The following is a 19,102-nucleotide window of genomic DNA, read 5'->3' on the forward strand; positions in this document are numbered from 1 at the left end:
ACTAGTTCGGTCCCGACTTTGAGGAAAGTATATTGTAAAGTACTGACAATACTTACTTGCTAATTCCACGCGCAATGTCCTTCCAAGTTGAGAGGAATCTGCCTGCACCCGGCATGAATAACTGAGGTAAATTCGCAAAGTGAAACAGTAAACGCCTGCCACATAATAAAGATGCTATTAAATATTTAATTTTATTTATTAAGTGTATGTTTACAAAACCTTACACACTAGAAGCCCAAAAGACTTAAAGATAGACCTAGATTAGAGCTTAGATAAAAATGGAGATCTAGGAATGCAATGAGCCCATAATATTGTAACTAGTTATGCTAAAATAATACTGGGATGCAAACTGAAATTAATGGTTTAATTAAACGAGCCAAGGTTTAGGATTTCTGAAATACTAAGCGTTGAATCTATTTATACATGGTCCATTACCGCTTTCATTTATTCGCAAATTAAAAGATATACCTATTTGTAAAACAGAAAGATATGCTCGTTGACTTTCAAACACTTTTCTCCGATAATACCTTGAGTCTGGATGGTAATGTTATATCAAGTTTCGAAAAATTGCATACTTTTTATAGTGATGGCTTAGAATGAGATTTTGAGGAAGTTCAGATGGAATTAAGTGTTTGGTATAAAATAATTTGAAATGGGAAGTCCGAGGAAAGTTCGAAAACGAATGTCGAAACCATTGAACGTGCCGAAAGGATGCACCGTCGAACATAAATACATACTATACTATATGTAATATATTAATTAGTCAAGCAATTATAATGTCACTAGATTGAATGTGGCAGCACCTAACTTCCATGATGGAAAGAAATTTAGGAAAATTTGCTTTTTCTGTCGTCAGCTCAAATAATATCTCAGAATTTCATATTTTGCGGCACAGAGTTATTATCGTTTCATTTGTTCATTGCTACTCCTTCTTTTAAGCTAGGCTCAACAATTTTCGATTTAATTTAGATCTCGCGAGTTTTCGGACCACGGCAGCAACTGCAAATTTGGCTAGTTGAGGGACTAACGACTACTCCGACTTAATGACTGGTTGCACCATCTTGCACGAAAATGTAATTGTCCGAGAGCAATTGTCACTGCTCCCTCAACGAAATGTACTGATCCAAGTCGTTCCAGCAGTATTAAAGAAAATGTATACAAATGATCTATCCTTTATATATATGTATATATATATACTCGTACACATATACATATTTGGCGCATTCACCTTTTTTCGTTGTTTGGACGAGCTTCTCTTCCTATTTGTGGTGCGCTTGATGTTTTTCCACAAATGGAGGGACCTACAGTTTCAAGCCGACTCCGAACGGCAAATCGGTTTTTTGAGGAGATTTTTTATGGCAGAAATACACTCGGAAGTTTGCCATTGCCCGCAAAGGGGCGGCCGCTATTCGAAAGAACGTTTTTATATCATTTGATGTTTCATGTACGGAGACTCGAGTCTTCGCACTCCCGAATGGTAGTCACGCACCAGTAATTTTCTTATCCTTAAAGGAAGTAAAAATAAGGGACAAATTGTTATTCGTTCAGACGAGATTTAGAATCAGCCAGTTTTCATGAAGTCTCAAGGAAATTTTGACAAAACACCTGAATAGCCATATTAATATATTCAGGTTTTCCGTGTGTACGCACTGTCACCTGCATTTTAGCTAAGATAAATCTTTTAGCAACACAATAGGCTTTGACTTTTCATGCCTGAATGCATTTACGTCGGCAAGTGCTAAACAGATAACTTGAATTCAAATTCAAATTCGTACACCGTAGCGCAGCGCACGGCTGAGCCATTGTTCGCCCAAGCACTGTGAGACTTTTGCGTGTTGATTTTGTAATTTGAGATTCCTTCATAATTGCTTTGTTTGTTTGAATAAGGCATGTGATCTGCATTTGCATATTAAATTAATGTTTTAATATCGAAAGTCGAGTATTTTCAGCGTAGTACATATCTTAAATATATGTATATATAAATAGTTTTTTGTGCACATACTCGCACGTATGTGTGTATATGTACTATGAGTAATAATATTTAAGTACATATATAAAATGAAATATATTTGTTCATATTGAATAGGATATTTTTTAATTCAAAATGTTAGTTGAATAGTATTTAGACGCGAGCTGAGAGTATTACCGGTTCTGCTTCAATTTCTGCCACCTTTTCCTTGAGTTCTGCTACAGTTTCCTTCAATTCTGCTGCAGATTTATTCGTAGTTGTTGTCCCCAGGATTTCAGGTTGCTCAGTAGCATGCTGGTCGGTGTCATGACTTTCCTCCGTGTGATCGGCTATCTTTTTTTTCGCTTCCTGTAGTTTGAGGTCCTCCTTATGACCATTAATCTCCTCAGAATTTTTCTGTGCAGAAGCAGCCTGTATATTTGTCTTTGTTATGGTTATTTGTGTTGGATTGGAACCAGAGTCCTTAAAAGTAGCTGATATTAGTTTTGTGTGGTGCACCTGGAAGGCTGGTACCACAGGCAAGTCCCCATAATGGGGTTTCACTGAAATATGTTCAATTTGTATTCGATGGGGTCCGATTTCTTTAGAGGCAATCGTCTCAGTAGGTGTTTCTTTAGAGGCAATCGTCTCAGTCGGTGTTTCTTTAGAGGGAACCGTCTCAGTCGATGTTTCCATTACACTATTACTAGTTGTTCCCAATAAGTTCTCACCTTTCTCCCGCTGAATGATTTTGCCATCTTCCTCTGCATCTCCTGTTTTTCTCTTCAGTATTGGATGATTTTCAATTGACGTTGAGGTGGCTTCCGCGAGTTCCGGTGATTGATTCGCAAAACTGCCAACACTGGACGCAGATTGGAAAAAATTCTGCTCTAAATCGCCGACTAGTGATTGCAGTGAAACGGTTTTTAAACTTTCATCTTGATTTTGTTCGAATATTCGCCGTTTGACTATCTGTGATTGCCTTTCTGGATTATAAAGATTCACGTTTTTTAAATATCCAGTAAAAATGTCATCTAATTCAGTTGGACGTGCTAGCACCATTGTACATAATGTGCCAAGCAGCTGAAAATTGAAATCAGTTTAATTAAATTGTATTGTGAAATTAAAATTCACCGAAAATAAGTTACCACAAAACATGATGCTTTCCACATCATACTACTTTGAATCTGATGCGACTGCTTTCCCTCAAGCACAATTTCTTTTAGAAACAAACTTGCTTTGTGTAAGGCTTTTTAAAGTTTTCATCGTACACTTAACACAGAAGCTTTTGGAGATGAACATGTAAAGGTGTGAATTAATTCAGTTATGAGTCTCATTTCATAGCTGCTGACAGCCACTTTTCGTCCCCCAAAATATTTTATATTCTTGTAGCAAATATTAGGGCTGTGCTATAAAAAGTCTAGTTTTGTACCATGCATTTGAAAATTGTTTTTATACTAGTACAAAACTCATGGTGTGTCCGAGAAAGCGGAAGTTGATGTGATGCTTTTAATAAAAAATATGATAATACTAGCTTGAACCCGCAGCCCCGCTCGCGTAGAAGTAGTTTTGAGGGATTTAGGATATGTATGTAAAAGAATTACAAACAATAATTTCATAGAAAATAATTTTTTATTAATAACCATAATATAATATTACAATACACGGCATCCGTTGCTATGCCTCGTTGAATAAAATCAAAACAACCAATCAGAAAAATATCAAGCAAAATTATTTTTATTAATTTTCTATCTCAAACCGTTTTTGAACTTTGCATTTGGGTCATAGTTGAACAGCTTATGCGGATTATGAAGTCTAGAGTGTGCTATAAATAGTGGGAAATAGGAAAAACTAAGATTTTTTAGATTAAATTTAAGCAAATATTGGATTATTTGTGACGAATGAGAGTGGAGGCGCGGCCTGGGGGTTGTGGGAAGGGAGTTCCATCATAAAAACATGCCTATAACCTTCATTGGGTGAAAATATGAATGTATAAAAATGTTTAGGTCATTTGGTGTTGTCGTTTCATAGTGATGCGCGGACAACGTACAGACATTCACCTTTATAGTATAGAATATTTTAAAATGAGATTGAGAAGTTTAGGATAAAATAATAAAAGTATGTTCGTGTGTAGTCGAACGTTATATATCTCTGAATAAGTTTTAAAAATATATAATATTTGAACCTTTTTTCATATTTCGATTTCATTTATTTTTACTCCGATGTGAGGGGATGACGTTTCATCAAAGTTGATAAACCTGGCACGTCACCCTTGCATTCTGTACGAAGGCACGTCAACCTTCGTTGTTTTGCCGATGACCTATTTCAATTCCATATTAAAACGATCCGGTACATAGATAACGTCCACAATAAATTTGTTTGTATGTTTAGTTAATTTTTAATCAAAATTAATATAAAATATAATACATATAACTCCATTGTCTTTGGCTTAAAAATTAGAATAAACCAAGCTTTGAAAACACAAGAAATCTTGAAAATAAGAACGCGTGACGTCGTCGTTTTGGCAAGGGATAACGGTCCAGGGCTAAATAATAAAGTGCACATTTCATTTTACATATAATATAATTTATCTTAGGTATATCTCATGAAATGTTTAACTTTGTGCGGACATGTATTTCAACTTTTTACTTAAGCTACCGCTTGCTGCCCTCAATCGGAAAATGTTGACATATCGCTACACTTTCAGCTTTTTCGCTATTCCACTTTGCGTTTAGCTTTAATTTTTGAATTTCGTATGCATGTGAATGTACAGTGCACTATTATAGACAAATGTATATTTAAAAATCCAATGTTACACATTTGATTAAGGAAACGAGAACGAGCCTGGGTCAAAGCAAGGTATACGTACTGCGATACTTAGGCCAAGGCTAACTTCATTATCCAACGCCTCGAGAATGTAAGCTCACCACTATTCAGCTATCAACCGAGCGAAAAGAAACTAGTCTACGATCCAGATGTACATACCCTTCACGCGCCTACGTTCTGGTCATACAATTGTCATACGCGCAATTGCAACACAACCCGGTCAACACCTGTCTATCCTGCGAAGAGCCCGCATTATTGAGACATATTTTACCCTACTCGATAATAGACACCAAGCGACAAGGAATTTTAAACTATACCGATCCTATGACAACAAAAACAACAGATCCTAAAAATCCCACCTTCCAAAAATTTAAAACTGATGTATAATTTGCTCCAAGAAGTATATCTCCTCGGACAAATTTAAAATGCTATAGCATAAACTAAATTCTAATTAATTAATTAATTAAATCATTATTAAACAAATAATTAAAAGAAAATAAAAAAAGTGAATTTGTTAAATCTGTATATGTCCGCGTGTGTTTGGTCCTAAATTGTATGAACTCTTTTACTTTCGGCAGTTTTTGCAACTCTTAAGTGATGTTATTGTTTTTATTCGGATATTTAATTACGAAAACTTTGTGAAACTTGATAGTCTACCGTTTCTGAACGAAGCACCTTGAATTTTTCAAATAAAACTACAATAAAATAGTTATGAGATTTGTAATGTCTTAATAACAAAAGATTTAAAAAGTATCTTAGGCCTTTCCAACGGGCCTTTTAATGCATTGCTAGTGTTTTGAAGTTAATTTTAAGATTAGCAAGATTATAGGTGTGTACTCGTATATTTTGCTTTACTAACATACTATATTTTTGTGGTCAATTCAAAGCTCCAAAAGCATCACCAAGTATGTATGCAATAGCTTCACCAAAAAATATATCTGCGGACCTTGGACAAAACAACTTCGCAGATTCTGCTTGTAAAGCTCTAAATGTCTTGGGCCCTATTAACTATTAACTACTTAACTTAAACTATTAACTATTTATATGTAGTGCAAAAAATTTACTAAGTAGGAGTTGTAATAATATATGTATCTTTTATTATTATCTATAAAAAGATCTTGCCAAATATATGTAAGTAAATCTAAAATCTTTGTACAATGTACATAAAGTTCTCGGCTTGATTAATCAGTAGCAGAATTTGTACTCGGAACGTTTTTATTGTTTGAATTCTTTAAATATAGATACGAGAAACAATAGCATTGACTAGTAATAAATAAATATAAATTTGTCCTGTCCACCCACTTCACACTTCTTCAACTGCTGTAAAAAAAAAAAATGATATTTCATACATACATGGAATGAAACGGAATAGCTTTGCTTCGGATATATTTTTTTTATTATTTTTAGAAAGAGACTATTAGCTATTATTACAAACAAAGCAAACCATAATCTGATGACTGTCTGGGGTTATTTACGCGTACATACACATGTATTTATATTAAACGGAAAGCACATAAACTCATATACATACATATGTACATATGTATATGCATATACAACACCAAGTCACAAGCACATGTAATTTGGAGGGTATGAGATTCAAATTCCAGGCTTTAAAACGCGCAAAATTAATTAGAGCCCATAGTGTATTCCTAACTTCCTCCACTACGTTCCCAATTAACACCTTTGAATCGACAATTAACAGTCCATGTTAATTAAACTAAATTGCAAAAGCTCTCAAAATATAAACAAACATCAATTCCAGTTAAAGGAGCTTGATATAAAAACGACGTAAATTATGAAACAAAGTTTAAGTTGATGAAGCCATATTGCTGAGAAGTAGTGCAGTTGAAAACACAGATCCATACCCTATTTCGCTGTAAATAGGCGAAGCAAATTAATAAGGAAAACAGGACACGGCACATGGAATTCGACAATCAAAATCCAATAAAAATGCTGGTAAAAACTAATATTTTCGTTTCCTTTATTATCTCTGCGCTGTTTGCTGTCACACTGGCATTGCCTTTGTTGGACGCCTCATCAGGAATAGACAACTCAACGATTGAGGATATATATGCCAGTGCCAATGACACACCAAAAAATCTGTAAGTGCTACCCTTCAACTCTTAATGATCATTGAACAAATTCAAACGTACCGTTTGACCCATTTATATATAGTTATGTTGTTAAGGCTGTTGTATATGAAATTGGTATTTTGACTGAAGCGGATGATAATGAAACCAGTTTCGAAAGGTAGGTACAAAATTACTAGCTGTGCTTGCACGCTAAACCAATTCATGTCGTTTTAGTCAAGAACGTGTGGATTTAACCTTCTACGACGCCCACTCTAATCAAAGCCATATTAACCTTGGTAATGTGCCCTTACCGATCCAAACGAACATTTCCGGGCAAGTGCTTACCGGCATTGCGCCCGTCAATATTGGCGCGTTCAGCAACCCTACGGAAATTTTGCAAACGCTGCCATTAACCGGAACCATTGTTAATATAACGCATAGCAATACGGCGTACTATCAACTTACGAAGTCGAACGCCAGCGACACGTTGAAGCCTCATGTAACGGATGTTAAAGATTTGACAAATGTGGCCGATCTCTTTCCAGTAGTCAGCAAGGTCCCCCTACAATACCCAGTTCCTGCTAATGACGAAGCAAACGCCGTGAAAAGTTAAAATATTTACTATTTTGAGTAAGGTGCGCTAAATATGTAAAAGCAGTTGTTTGCCTCACTGGAAATAAAGACTGTGGATAGGTAAATTATTTATATACATATGCATGTATGTATATGTTTATTTATTTAGGGTGTTAATATCGACATATAGAGGTGATTCTTAACCGTTACTACTAATTTGCCCCATGTCCATGTTCAATTTGCTAATACATACACAACACATACAACTTTTACATATGTATCAGTACGCAGACCAAACCAAAAAAAATTGAGTACTTACATACCAATTGTTTCTTTGCATTGTTACCAAACTTTAAGTTATAATTTTATTGTATAAGTTAGGGATAGGATTTCTCTTTATTTCCATTTTATTATAAAACAACAACTTAGGAATAGATTTTGCAGTGAGAAATAAATTATAGTTTATAGGAGAAGTATTTAAATTTTACTCGGCACAATTTTAAGTTACACGAATTACTTTTAAAGACCTCATCGAGCTAACTTGATTCATTTTGCAACTGGCATAGTGTAATTAACCTCAGAACTCAAAACGATTGTCTTAAAGCGAAAATTCTGGATTTGCTGCAGTTATGAAATTTGTTTTGTGTGAGTACATACTCCGTGCTCGAAAGTAAATCCAACAACTATTTGGACGAACAACTTTTTATGGTGTAGTTGTCAAAGAGTTTTCAACAATGTGTTGCTTGCAATATTCCCACATAAATAAAGCTCCGGTAACGTGCACATTTAAAGATCGTAATACCCCAAACTGTGGTATTTCGATTGCGTAATCTAAGAAGCCCAAAATATTACTTGGAATGCCTTCTTTTTCATGTCTGGAAATACATTTACGGAAGTACATATAAGTATAGCATGACAGTAAACCTAAATTTATACATATACATATATATTATATTGTACTCACCCTAACACTAAAATGCACTTTCGGGGAAATTCGAAGCCAATTATATTTACGCTGTCAACAGTTTGCTCGGCACCTACAATTTTGAAACCATCCGCTTGTTTCTCTTTGAAGAATTCTTGCAAACGCGATGGTCGAACTTCGGTGATATTAAGATTTTTTTCAGCAGTCATGCTATAAAGTTCATTATAAAAATATTTTTAATACTCGCAATTAAAAAAGTGGTAAACATACCTCACACTTCTAAAATCTTCTTTTTCAACAAGAAGTATTGAGCTTAAAACCAAATTTTGTATACCAAGCACTTCGCATGTTCGTGCGATCCCTCCAAGGTTTGGAATTTTGTCTATTAGGCTTGCCACTACAAACATCTAATTTGGTTCACTATTAAATAAAGTATAATTTGCTCTTTGAAAAATCTTTTTACCTCACTTTCTGCAGCTGTTTCTGACCTCATAAGACTGCTCACAGCACAGATGTCATTTTCGGGGTTCATTTTGCGCTGCATGTTAGTCAAATTACTACTAGATGTTGGTATCTCTTTGGCAGAACTGCTTCTTTTTTTGGAAAATATGCATCTCGATGCTTCGTATCTGCTATAATCCATACTCGACAAATACTCTTCAGCTGGAGCCATAGTAATAAACATCAAAATGTCATAAAAATCGGTAGGATTACTTAAATAAATATAAGGCAGCAAAAACCGTACATCGTTCAATAATTCGTTTAGCCGTGGTCCAATGGCTGATGCTATTCCTTCTTTTATATTGATGTGATTTGGTAATAAAGGTTCATCATTTCTGAAATATTCAGGAAATAAGTTTTATCCATCACGAGTATTATTTCAATTCGAGCGAATATGTGAAATATGCTTAATGAAGAGTCGAATTCAATTTACTTACATTGAGGCATTTGATTTATCTAAATTGTCGTAAATAACTAGCTGGGCATATAGACGCGTCTGGAAATGTGCACCCATGGTAAGCGGTAGAAGTTTATTTACCATAACGTCACGAAATTCCTTAGAAATTGTGTGCTTATTCAGTACAGAGTAACAGTGCACTATACTAATAAGAGACACCTGTTGGCTTGGGGTGTATCCGGTCACCTTCAAAAAATATTAAATTTACATTAGCTGAAGTTTTGACAGCAATCCAATAAGGGACTGCAAAAACTCATTATTACACATTGCAACTGAAAAGAGCGCCGTTAATTATTAAGAATTTTTTTCAAAAATGATATCTGAGGCTTTGAAATAGAATATATAAAAAATTTTCGTTGACTGTTATAGCATTTAAATAAATATAAAATTGTCCTCACTGAGTCTTTTGAGTTTTTAGCATATTCCTATACATAAATACATAATGCACATACATACATATACATGCGTATATATATAGTGTGGTGGCCAGTCTGCGATAAAACAACATTCTCACTACAGATTTTAATCTAGAAACTTATCTACTAAGTAGGGGACGAGTACCACTAGAATCGGTGTTTGATATATTCCTCCCTCATTTATATAGATAAGAAAACTTCGAAGATCTCTTGGTTCGAACCCGATGGAAAAACGTACGTTTGGCGCCCACCTAAGTACCAAGATTCACTTTACACGCAAAACTCCATAAAGCCTGGCAAGCACACACCCATCTTTACAAATCCATCATATCAGACGTAATGATAACATATTCAGAAGAAAATTCGGTCTCAATATGATGCTTCATAAATAAAAATGATCCAAAACACACTCCACGTATGTTGAACTATTGCGTAGAAGGGCATAATATTAATGTTTTAAAGGTACTTGTTGTTGTTGTTGTAGAAACATAAACATTCCCCATACATACAGTGAGGTGCAAAAATGGAACATAAATAACATAAGTTACGTTTAGTACCATATCTATGCAAACAAGCTTGTTTATTTGAATCCAATTGTACATGTATTATATAATTAGTGTGTAAGCTTTCAAATGAGCCCATAACGGTTAAAATCTAACAACAACAACTACTCATTGGAAGAGCTGAAAATAAAAACCCAAATGTTCCAATTATGCACCGCTTATTTATTTATAAAAAAAGTACAAAAAACAAATTATTTTATTATTTCGTCCAAAGCCCCTTCGATTTTTTTAATGCCTTTATACGGTTTGGCATACTTTCTGTATATTTAGCCACAGTTTGTGGCGAAATGGAGTACCACACATCCTGGACTCGCTCCCAGACCTCATTCATCCCTTTTGGAGGGTTTTTATAGTGTACGAGCTTTTGTTTTACGAGAATCCACAAATTCTCAATGGGGTTCATGTGAGGGCTTTGTGCTGGCCACTGCATAACCGAAAATTTTTGGGACTTCAGGCAGCTGGACACCATCTTTGCCGTATGTTTAGGGTAATTGTCTTGTTGAAAAATATCTTTTTCAACAGCAAGACCGGTTTTGTGGATGGCAGCAGGCAAATTTTCTTGCAAGATCGTCAAGTACTGCTCCTTTTTCATTCGTCCTTCGATTTTGATCAAAGGACCTACACCAGTGCAAGTGATGCACCCCCAAACCATTATGTTGCCACCACCATGCTTCACTGTTTCTTTCACGCTTGATTTTGTTAACTGCTGGGGATCTTTTGACCAAAACCATGAACAGCCATCCGATTCAAATCGGTTGATTTTTGTTTCATCTGACCATATCACCTGTAAAAAATAAAAATATGCATTAAATGATATTAATTATTGAAGCTTTACTGCTTAGTACCTGGTGCCAATCTGCAGTAGTCCAATCGGTGTGTACTTCAGCAAACTTTTTTCTGCTCATTATGTTTTTTTTTTAAAGCAGCGGTTTTTTCTTCTTTTCTGCAGTTATCAATCCTAATTTTTTCAAATTTCGTCTCGCTGTCCATTTGCTGATTTTCAAATTCATTGTCTGAATGCCTTCTGACGGTGTCTTTACGCTACCGCTTGCAACTAGTTTAACCAAATGCCGGCTTTCCCGCTCGGTCTTTTTTTGTGGACGCCCAGGATTTTGCTTAATTTGTAATAAATCATGTTTTTTTTTAAGCCTTTGCACTGTGGTGTGACTAACTTTGAATTTTTGGGCACATTCTCGAATTGACAACCCATCCCGCACAGATTTTACAATATTTTCTTCAACACTTGGTTTCATAGTTTTATTTATTAATGACTTGACACTTTACCACTTTATGACACCAATTCCAGAAAAAGAACAAAAGAAACCACAGCCAAATTTAAAAAGAACCGTTAAAATTAAGCATTGAACAACAACGAAGTAAGCGGTGCATAATTGGAACATTTGTGTTTTAATTTTCAGCTCTTCCAATGAGTAGTTTTTGTTGTTAGATTTTAACTGTTATGGGCTCATTTGAAAGCTTACACACTAATTATATAATACATGTACAATTGGATTCAAATAAACAAGCTTGTTTGCATAGATATGGTACTAAACGTAACTTATGTTATTTATGTTCCATTTTTGCACCTCACTGTAGGTAGTTGGGGAATGCTACTGAAGTGACAGTCCTTGGCCAGATATAAATCCGGGTCGTTCCGGTAACGTAGAACCGACTGTCGTGGGTACTTCTCATCCGGCGATTTCATATTTTAGAAGAGCTTTGTGATATTCAGCAGCACATTAAAAGAGTAAAATCGCACGTTTCCAAGACAGTCGGTTCTACGTTACCGAAACGACCCGTATTTATATCCGGCCAAGGACTGTCACTCCAGCATCATTCCCCGTATGTAAGTATTGGGAATGTTTATGCTGTTACAACAACAACAACAACAGTAAAATCGCACACAGAAAGCGGTACTTAATCCCTACTCAGTAAACTACTTTCCTAAAAAACTGGTAGTAACCATTTAGCTAAGAAAAACTAATGAAAACGCTGTCCATAGATCGCATAGAGTACTAAATTTGTGATCACCACTGTTCATACGCATGTAAGTATTTAAAGTTTTTCTTACTTCATTCAATTTATCTAGAATAAATTTATCATCAGGCGCACATTTCGCAACAAGAAGTTCGAGCATATAATTGACATTCGGTTGATTATTGTACTTCAGTACGAGGAGTAGTAGATCTTCATTCCAAAACTCTGTATTCGATTGTATTTTTAAGAATATTGCGTTTGCTATTCTCATCTTCAATCTGTGCTCCATGGAGTTTTCAAAATACCTTGGCTTTTTTATGCTCAAAGTCTTATATATGTCGAGAAGCTCATTTAATATTGTGTTCGTATAGCCAAATGGTACAGATAAGGCATATCGCAAACGTATTTGTTGTAAACGAAGACAATGCGTTGTGTCTATTTTGAATAAATACAGTTCTTCCGTCCTTCAAGAGAAAATTAAAATATAAGATAAATTATACTTTGATGAGTACTTTTTACCTTGCATCACCAAAGTTTGCGTCTCCAGTCATTATACCCTTGATATAAGTTTCTTTATTTAGAACTACTCCGGAGCTCAAAACCGCTGCACAGATACCAACATTTTCAAAGTCTATACATAAAATTTGATTTACATAGTCTTCCAACTGATTTGACGAGTATAGGCTTTTTAAATATTTCAATAAATTTGTCGTTCTGAAAATTTTCATATAATATATGTACATATTAAAATATCTATAAATAACCACTTGTAGTCTGATTTACCTACACAATGTAACAAAGCGATGGCATCCGATAACATCTTTTAAGTACTACTAAAAATGCGTGGAAAGTACTCATGTCGACTTCCTCGGCATTATTAGCTAACAATTGAGAGAGTTTTAGCAGTGTTTTATGTGATCCCGTGTTTAAAATATCTTCTGCTTTTACAGTGAAATTGTATAAATCCGAAAATTTTGTTAAATACTCTTTAACAAATAAATCAGTCAACTTCTTGCGCACAAATGCTGTCTTATCCACTCCACACTTTATCTTTGAAGTTATTTCACGCATTAATGCTTCAAAAGGAATACCAATCAAGTCATCCAAATTCAGATCCCAAAATATTTGGCAAATGTTCCGCACAATTTCCGAGTTTTCTGACTCAAATACGAGCATCAGTGCAATCCAAATAAGATCCTCAATGTCCGATTTTTTTACATATTTCAACCTATCAGCTATGCTGTCTAATAGATTTGACTGGGCTAAACTCGATTGTTCTTTAATATCATTAGGCGCATGCACAGACCATTCCAAATTTGGATGAATAAATGTGAGTTCACCTCGCAAATTATTTGTAACAATCTCATAAAACCGTTGCGTCAACGACAGTCTATCACCATTCTCAAAACATTTTACCAATTTCAGATAAAATATTTCAAAATGATTGAAAGGATCTGTAACATTATACAACGATTCTACCATAACGACAAATTCAGACATTTGCATTCTACAAATGGCTTCAAAGAATATGTCTTCGAACAATTCTATTGACTTTAACCGAATAAATTGGTTTTGAAGTGGCCGAATTCTTGCTGCAATTTTTAAAATCAACTCGTACGAATATATTGGTAAAATTGATTTACATATACGTATATTGGTGAGCCAAAAATGCAAAGGAACGGATTTCAAATGAACTTCTGACAAACTCTCCACAAACCGATGAAGCCCCGCATTCAAAAACTTGTGGATATTTTCCGTTGGTAAAAAGTAGCTCTCACAATTGTATAAACTTGTATGGTTGCTGGCTTTTATAAATTGTAGCAATACACTTGGGCTTAAGTCTGCGCAGGTAAAATTTTCAAGAATGTACACAAGTGCCCAACGAATGACGAGAATATTTTGGTGTGACAGAATTTTTATGTATAGAATATCTAGCCACAATTTTAATTTGATTGTTTTTAAATGGTTTTGTTTGAGACATTCTAAAGATGGTAGTATAAGATGCGATTGATTTTCTTTTAAATTTTCTAAGACAGTGATGTACGATATCCAAAAGCTCTTTACTTTAAAATCAGCATTCGAGTTCAGTTTTTTCATCAAATATACAGCAGCTTTCCACTCTTCACGACCATCTGATAGTAATAGCTTATAAACGAATTTTTCCACATTTCGATTGACCTCCAGAGCATCTATTACTTCAAAGAATTCATCAAAAAACTGAATAAGGACATACATTGCAGTAATTGTTATGATATCGCTTTTTGGAAAATTCTTGAGGAGTGTATGCCAAAGACGTCGCACAATGTCGATTTCACAAAATGTTTTTGAGTACAATTTTAGACATAACAGCACATCGGAAATTGTTGTTTTATCCCAAGTATTGGAAAATAGTGCATCGATTAATAGCTCTGCCCATCCAGCAGTGAAAATCAAATTCGATCCTTTCATACACTCGTTCCGCGAACATTCTCCTACAATAGGGTAAATAACCTGTATAATTAACTTTAAAGATGATTCGTGCTCAGTATTTAGTTTGATCATATGTTCGAAGTAATCATTAAGATTTAGCGCCGTGCCGCTTCTTATTTCCATTTTGATTGCATAGCTTATCTGAGATATATTTATTTCTAGCTTAGCTTTTACATTCAATGAGTTTGATACATTAAGAGCCTCCTCTATTGCTTTCAGCTGCGCTGGAAGTGCCACGAAGGAATTATCCACAAATTTAGACCATTCAACTGGCTCCATTGTAATATCTCCAATTATTATTTGGAATATTTGGAAAATACCTTACGTAGTACGATTGAAAGGATAGAAAACAAAGCACATTTATTTTAATCTTTTAATTTAAGAAAACAAGGCGAATTCATATAAGGTGACTTCGGTAGAGATACAACATTTACATGTACTAGGTTTTGCAACTCGGCATTTTGAATGGCACGCGTATGATTTTCTTGCCTGATAATCGAACCAGAGAATGTTGATAAAATGAGATGGCGTAAATGTTACTGTTAAGTATTTTTAATGCAATTTAGTTTTGAAATATGGATAATAGATTACTAGGTTTGGCCTTCAGCTACAATGAAAAACTAAAAATGCCGAAGGGGGCACTGAAAGTTCTTGCTTTATTTTTCGCGATTTTGACAAACAAAAGGAAGAGAAATTACATGTTTTAAAAATTCAGTGAATGGGTGAATTCAGTAATATTGTGAATTGTGATATTGTGATATTGTACTTAAGCTAATGGAAACGAAGTGCCGCGTGTTAAATTGTGAAAGCAACTCCAAATGGGCTTATGTAGACGGAAGTTATGGGACATGTGAAGTGTCAAAGTGGTCAAAGAAACTGCTGAAGAGACAGCAAAAAAATCATGGGATAACACTGGTAAAAGCAAGAAAAGACAAAAGGGATCCAGTAAGGATTCTAAATAATTCCATGTCACCAGTTATACTTTATAAAGGAGCTGTGATTGGAAAATGCAGGGGTGTAGAAGTCGTAATAAACTGCAACAGATCTTAACAGGGAAACGAAGATTTTCAGAAAGCAGAAATAAAACCCCCCGACTTCATAAGGACTTGGATGTAACAAGTGAGAGGACTAGAGAGAACGAAAACTAAAAAGGTGCTAGAGAAATACGGCTACATATTGGGCAGTGATCGTGGAAAATTTGCAAGAACATCGAATATATACATGAGATACAAAGCCAATTTCTCAAGTTCCAAGCGGAGTTCCCCTAGCAAAGCGCGAGAAAGCAAATCAGACAATCCAGATAGCTTACCGGTTTTGCTGGTTAAAAGAAAAAGTGTAGTACTCGATTTTGTGTAGATTACAGAAAGCGAAATGAAGTCACGAAAAAGAATATCTACCTATTACCACGAATATATGACACTCTCGACACTTTATCTGGTGCTAAATGGTTTTCCACTCTTCCAGGATCATGCGACCCACTAGCCACCTTCGAGTGATTGATGAAGCATGTGCTGAGGTGACTTCACTGATAGTCTATTTAGATAGCATAAACATTATGGGCAAACGTTTCAGCGATTATCTGAGAAATTTGGAAGAAATCCTTCAGCGCATTGCTTCTTCATAATATTGAAAACTTTTGACGTGATAACGTCTTATAATTCGATTTAGTCGGCTGCACGCACGAAAAAATGTGTCGTTATCTTGCTCATACGTCGTTACCTTGCTTGAACTGCAAGCGAAAGCGCGGAACGAACGACAAAGAGCACAATCGGCCCCCGCATTCGGCAACGTTCGACATCTGGCTCTCTCCCACTTGAGTGAGCATATATATGTATGTATATGCGCATATGTATAATATATAAATTCACATATTTGTATTTGCATATGCCTTCTTCCTGTGTGCATGGTAATGAACCATTTCTCTGTTGATAATAAGACGTTGATAGGAAAAGTAGGAAATGAAAGAGAGTGTTTCGAGTGTAAAGTGTCTTGAAAAAGGCAAATCGATGATGGTGCCTCTTAGTGTTGTTGACTTATTAACGTCTGAAGCACAATCGAAATTTAACATATCTTTCATGAATTTGATAAATGTTTCGTCATTTTCACGTTTGTGTAAATGTAACTTGACCTATTCCATTGCGATTCCATTTACCTCCTTCTCTACTTCCATACAAAATATCTATCAAATAAAATTAAAATTTTGTTTTGAAAATTGCAACTATTGCATCAGTATTTTCTTATGACGTTGCCACGTTAAACTATCGTCAGTAAACCGACTTTACAGACAACCTCTTTTTTTGCCTTCAACATGTTACATCTACATTTATTATTCATATTGATATGTTTTTCTCTAAATAAAACGTCTCTTTATGATTCCTCTGATTTCGATCACTGGATTGTGAAATAGAAGTCACAATGTAACGGCAGTACAACTTGATTTATTTAAATTCACCCTTAATAGATTTATTTTATGTTTAGATTTATGTTCCGATTAGAGAGCAAATTCTTCGATGCAAATAGATCAGGTGAACTGATTTGACTTTGCCTCGTCCAGTTTTACATTACTCTATACGATACACCACATCATTCAACCTTTTAATCACCTTGTATAGACCTCCCCAGGACGCTTTCGGTTTTGGAGAACCCCTTTCTTTCTTTGCGGATTATGAAGAAGTACCAAATTATCTTCCCTGAGTCCTTCGGAATTCGCAGGACGGAGAAATCGATCTTTATTTGTTATTATTTAGCTGGGAGTGTTGCCTAACGTGATGAGGTAATTCATCCATGTCATCCTGCAGTATTTCCCTACAATTAGCTTCGTCCATTGCAGGAACGGCACCTCTTCCGAATGCAAAATCCCCCGGAAACCTTAACCGCGTCTAAAGATGCCCTTTGCTGGCGATAGGTTAGAATTTTCATGTACAGCTGAGTGATGGCCAACAAAAAAATTTGAATGGATTTGTCTCAACTTCGTTAGCACTTTCTAACCATCTTTTGCAAGTGAACCTCAGCTATGATTTTATTCTCTTAGTTTGGTAAAGCATGCATTTCGGGTATGCAGTAATTAACAATAAATCCACAAAATTAATCTACCCGTTCACATACGTCAGATTACCTGCAAAATTTAAAGGTTTTCCTACATAGAAATTGCTTTGGACGAATATTTTCGAGTTGTTGGTTTGTTCAATTATTATTAACGATATCAAGAAAATACCAGGAGAAGGAATAGCTAATTTAATTGCACAATCGACTGCAGTTGGAGGAAATTCTTAAAAACCCGTTATTTCCCTCGACGGAAACATAAAGCCTCTTGTCGCCATTTCCACTGCCATATCGGCAGGTTCAACTCCCACAACCCCGAAAGACACTACACTGCTTCTCCTCCCAGTGCGATCTCTTTTTTCTGTAAAATGAATCCATAATCCATAATATTTAACAAAAATATTATTAGAATTATGTCTACAAACCTGCTTTCTTTGCCGGCGTCAATTTTATTTAGTTTTTACTTACGTTTCTTCTTACATTTGTAATAATAATTATCGATAACAAAGGGTTGTATGTGAATAAATATGGTTATTATGTAGGATTATTTTATAATCTCAGATTTTGGGAGAACATTTTGTAATAAGTAATCTCGCTTTTTAATTACGGATTGAGATTTAAACGTATTGGGAAAAAGTAGATCATCTACTTATATGTGAACGTATTTTAATTCGCAAATTACTTAGAGAACGAGTTGCGTGCCGTGGGAACATAGTATAAATCTAAGCGAACTGGACTTTTACACCGGACTTACACATGGACACATCTGGAAGGGAGATACTGGAAATTCTCTTTTCATGTCTCATTCGCGGTCACACGGGCAAAATTGTTTTCGGCAACATTTTGACGTTTACTACATCTTCTGGTTCGAATATATTTTACAACCCACTATCATGTAAAGCCGAGAACGTTCGTCAACAGATTCTTAAATATTTCAATGAAGAATGCAAACTGATTAAATAATAAATAATTTGTTTTTTTTTTATTTGCACATATATGTATATGAATTTTAGTACTTGAATAACAAAAATGTAATTAGTACTTCATATATAAATAATTAGCTTAAAATTAACTTGAGTATCTAGAAATGGGGAAAACTTAGAATTCAACATAAACATGTCCCATAACTATTTTAAATTATACCTACTTTACTAGCAAAAATAATCGTGCATTTCCTAAGCAGCGTTCGGATGTTTGTCATCGTTGTTATCTTCCGTTTGATTGAAAAGCAGCACATAACTCAGAACTTGCACTCACAAAAGAAGAAAACAAATGAAGCAACTGTCAAAAATTGCTTTAAGATTGGAAATACGAATAAGAAGAGCAAAGC

The 19,102-nt window shown here is 35.0% G+C and overlaps 3 protein-coding genes across 6 annotated transcripts; 1 reads left to right on the forward strand and 2 right to left on the reverse strand.

Moving 5' to 3' along the window:
* Nucleotides 1-1,904: 1,904 nt before the first annotated feature.
* LOC129241046 (uncharacterized) lies at nucleotides 1,905-3,172 on the reverse strand. The gene is made up of 2 exons (XM_054877183.1): nucleotides 3,097-3,172; nucleotides 1,905-3,031 (listed from the first exon to the last, which is right to left on the reverse strand). Exons 1-2 carry the CDS (start codon nucleotides 3,121-3,123, stop codon nucleotides 2,123-2,125), a joined length of 936 nt encoding a protein of 311 aa, XP_054733158.1. The 5' UTR covers nucleotides 3,124-3,172; the 3' UTR covers nucleotides 1,905-2,122.
* Nucleotides 3,173-6,398: 3,226 nt separating this feature from the next.
* On the forward strand, nucleotides 6,399-7,570 carry LOC129240906 (uncharacterized). The gene is made up of 3 exons (XM_054876977.1): nucleotides 6,399-6,879; nucleotides 6,953-7,027; nucleotides 7,084-7,570. The coding sequence occupies exons 1-3, from the start codon at nucleotides 6,698-6,700 to the stop codon at nucleotides 7,460-7,462; spliced, it is 636 nt and encodes a 211-aa protein (XP_054732952.1). The 5' UTR covers nucleotides 6,399-6,697; the 3' UTR covers nucleotides 7,463-7,570.
* Nucleotides 7,571-7,811: 241 nt separating this feature from the next.
* Nucleotides 7,812-15,096, reverse strand: LOC129240907 (uncharacterized). 4 transcript variants are annotated; one of them, XM_054876978.1, is made up of 8 exons: nucleotides 13,049-15,091; nucleotides 12,781-12,975; nucleotides 12,356-12,725; nucleotides 9,286-9,491; nucleotides 8,811-9,183; nucleotides 8,618-8,754; nucleotides 8,387-8,557; nucleotides 7,812-8,297 (listed from the first exon to the last, which is right to left on the reverse strand). In XM_054876978.1, exons 1-8 carry the CDS (start codon nucleotides 15,007-15,009, stop codon nucleotides 8,126-8,128), a joined length of 3,585 nt encoding a protein of 1,194 aa, XP_054732953.1. In that variant the 5' UTR covers nucleotides 15,010-15,091; the 3' UTR covers nucleotides 7,812-8,125. The 4 variants fall into 4 exon arrangements, 3 of the variants coding, with proteins under 3 accessions (XP_054732953.1, XP_054732954.1, XP_054732955.1); XM_054876979.1 differs by lacking the exon at nucleotides 7,812-8,297 and having other exon boundaries at nucleotides 8,425-8,557; nucleotides 8,623-8,754; nucleotides 13,049-15,094; XR_008582108.1 differs by lacking the exons at nucleotides 7,812-8,297; nucleotides 8,387-8,557 and having other exon boundaries at nucleotides 8,650-8,754; nucleotides 8,811-9,010; nucleotides 9,093-9,183; nucleotides 13,049-15,095.
* Nucleotides 15,097-19,102: the final 4,006 nt, after the last annotated feature.

Source organism: Anastrepha obliqua, chromosome 3 (genome assembly GCF_027943255.1).
Source record: "Anastrepha obliqua isolate idAnaObli1 chromosome 3, idAnaObli1_1.0, whole genome shotgun sequence".
In the NCBI taxonomy this organism is placed as follows: Eukaryota; Metazoa; Arthropoda; class Insecta; order Diptera; family Tephritidae; genus Anastrepha; species Anastrepha obliqua.

Coding starts and splice junctions, on each gene's coding strand:
- LOC129240906 (XM_054876977.1), top strand. CDS start 6,698: ATGGAATTCGACAATCAAAATCCAATAAAAATGCTGGTAAAAACTAAT. Junction 6,880..6,952: donor AATGACACACCAAAAAATCT/GTAAGTGCTACC, acceptor ATTTATATATAG/TTATGTTGTTAAGGCTGTTG. Junction 7,028..7,083: donor AATGAAACCAGTTTCGAAAG/GTAGGTACAAAA, acceptor ATGTCGTTTTAG/TCAAGAACGTGTGGATTTAA.
- LOC129241046 (XM_054877183.1), bottom strand. CDS start 3,123: ATGATGTGGAAAGCATCATGTTTTGTG. Junction 3,032..3,096: donor GGAAAGCATCATGTTTTGTG/GTAACTTATTTT, acceptor TTCAATTTTCAG/CTGCTTGGCACATTATGTAC.
- LOC129240907 (XM_054876978.1), bottom strand. CDS start 15,009: ATGGAGCCAGTTGAATGGTCTAAATTTGTGGATAATTCCTTCGTGGCA. Junction 12,976..13,048: donor CCATCGCTTTGTTACATTGT/GTAGGTAAATCA, acceptor GAAAATTTTCAG/AACGACAAATTTATTGAAAT. Junction 12,726..12,780: donor GCAAACTTTGGTGATGCAAG/GTAAAAAGTACT, acceptor TTTCTCTTGAAG/GACGGAAGAACTGTATTTAT.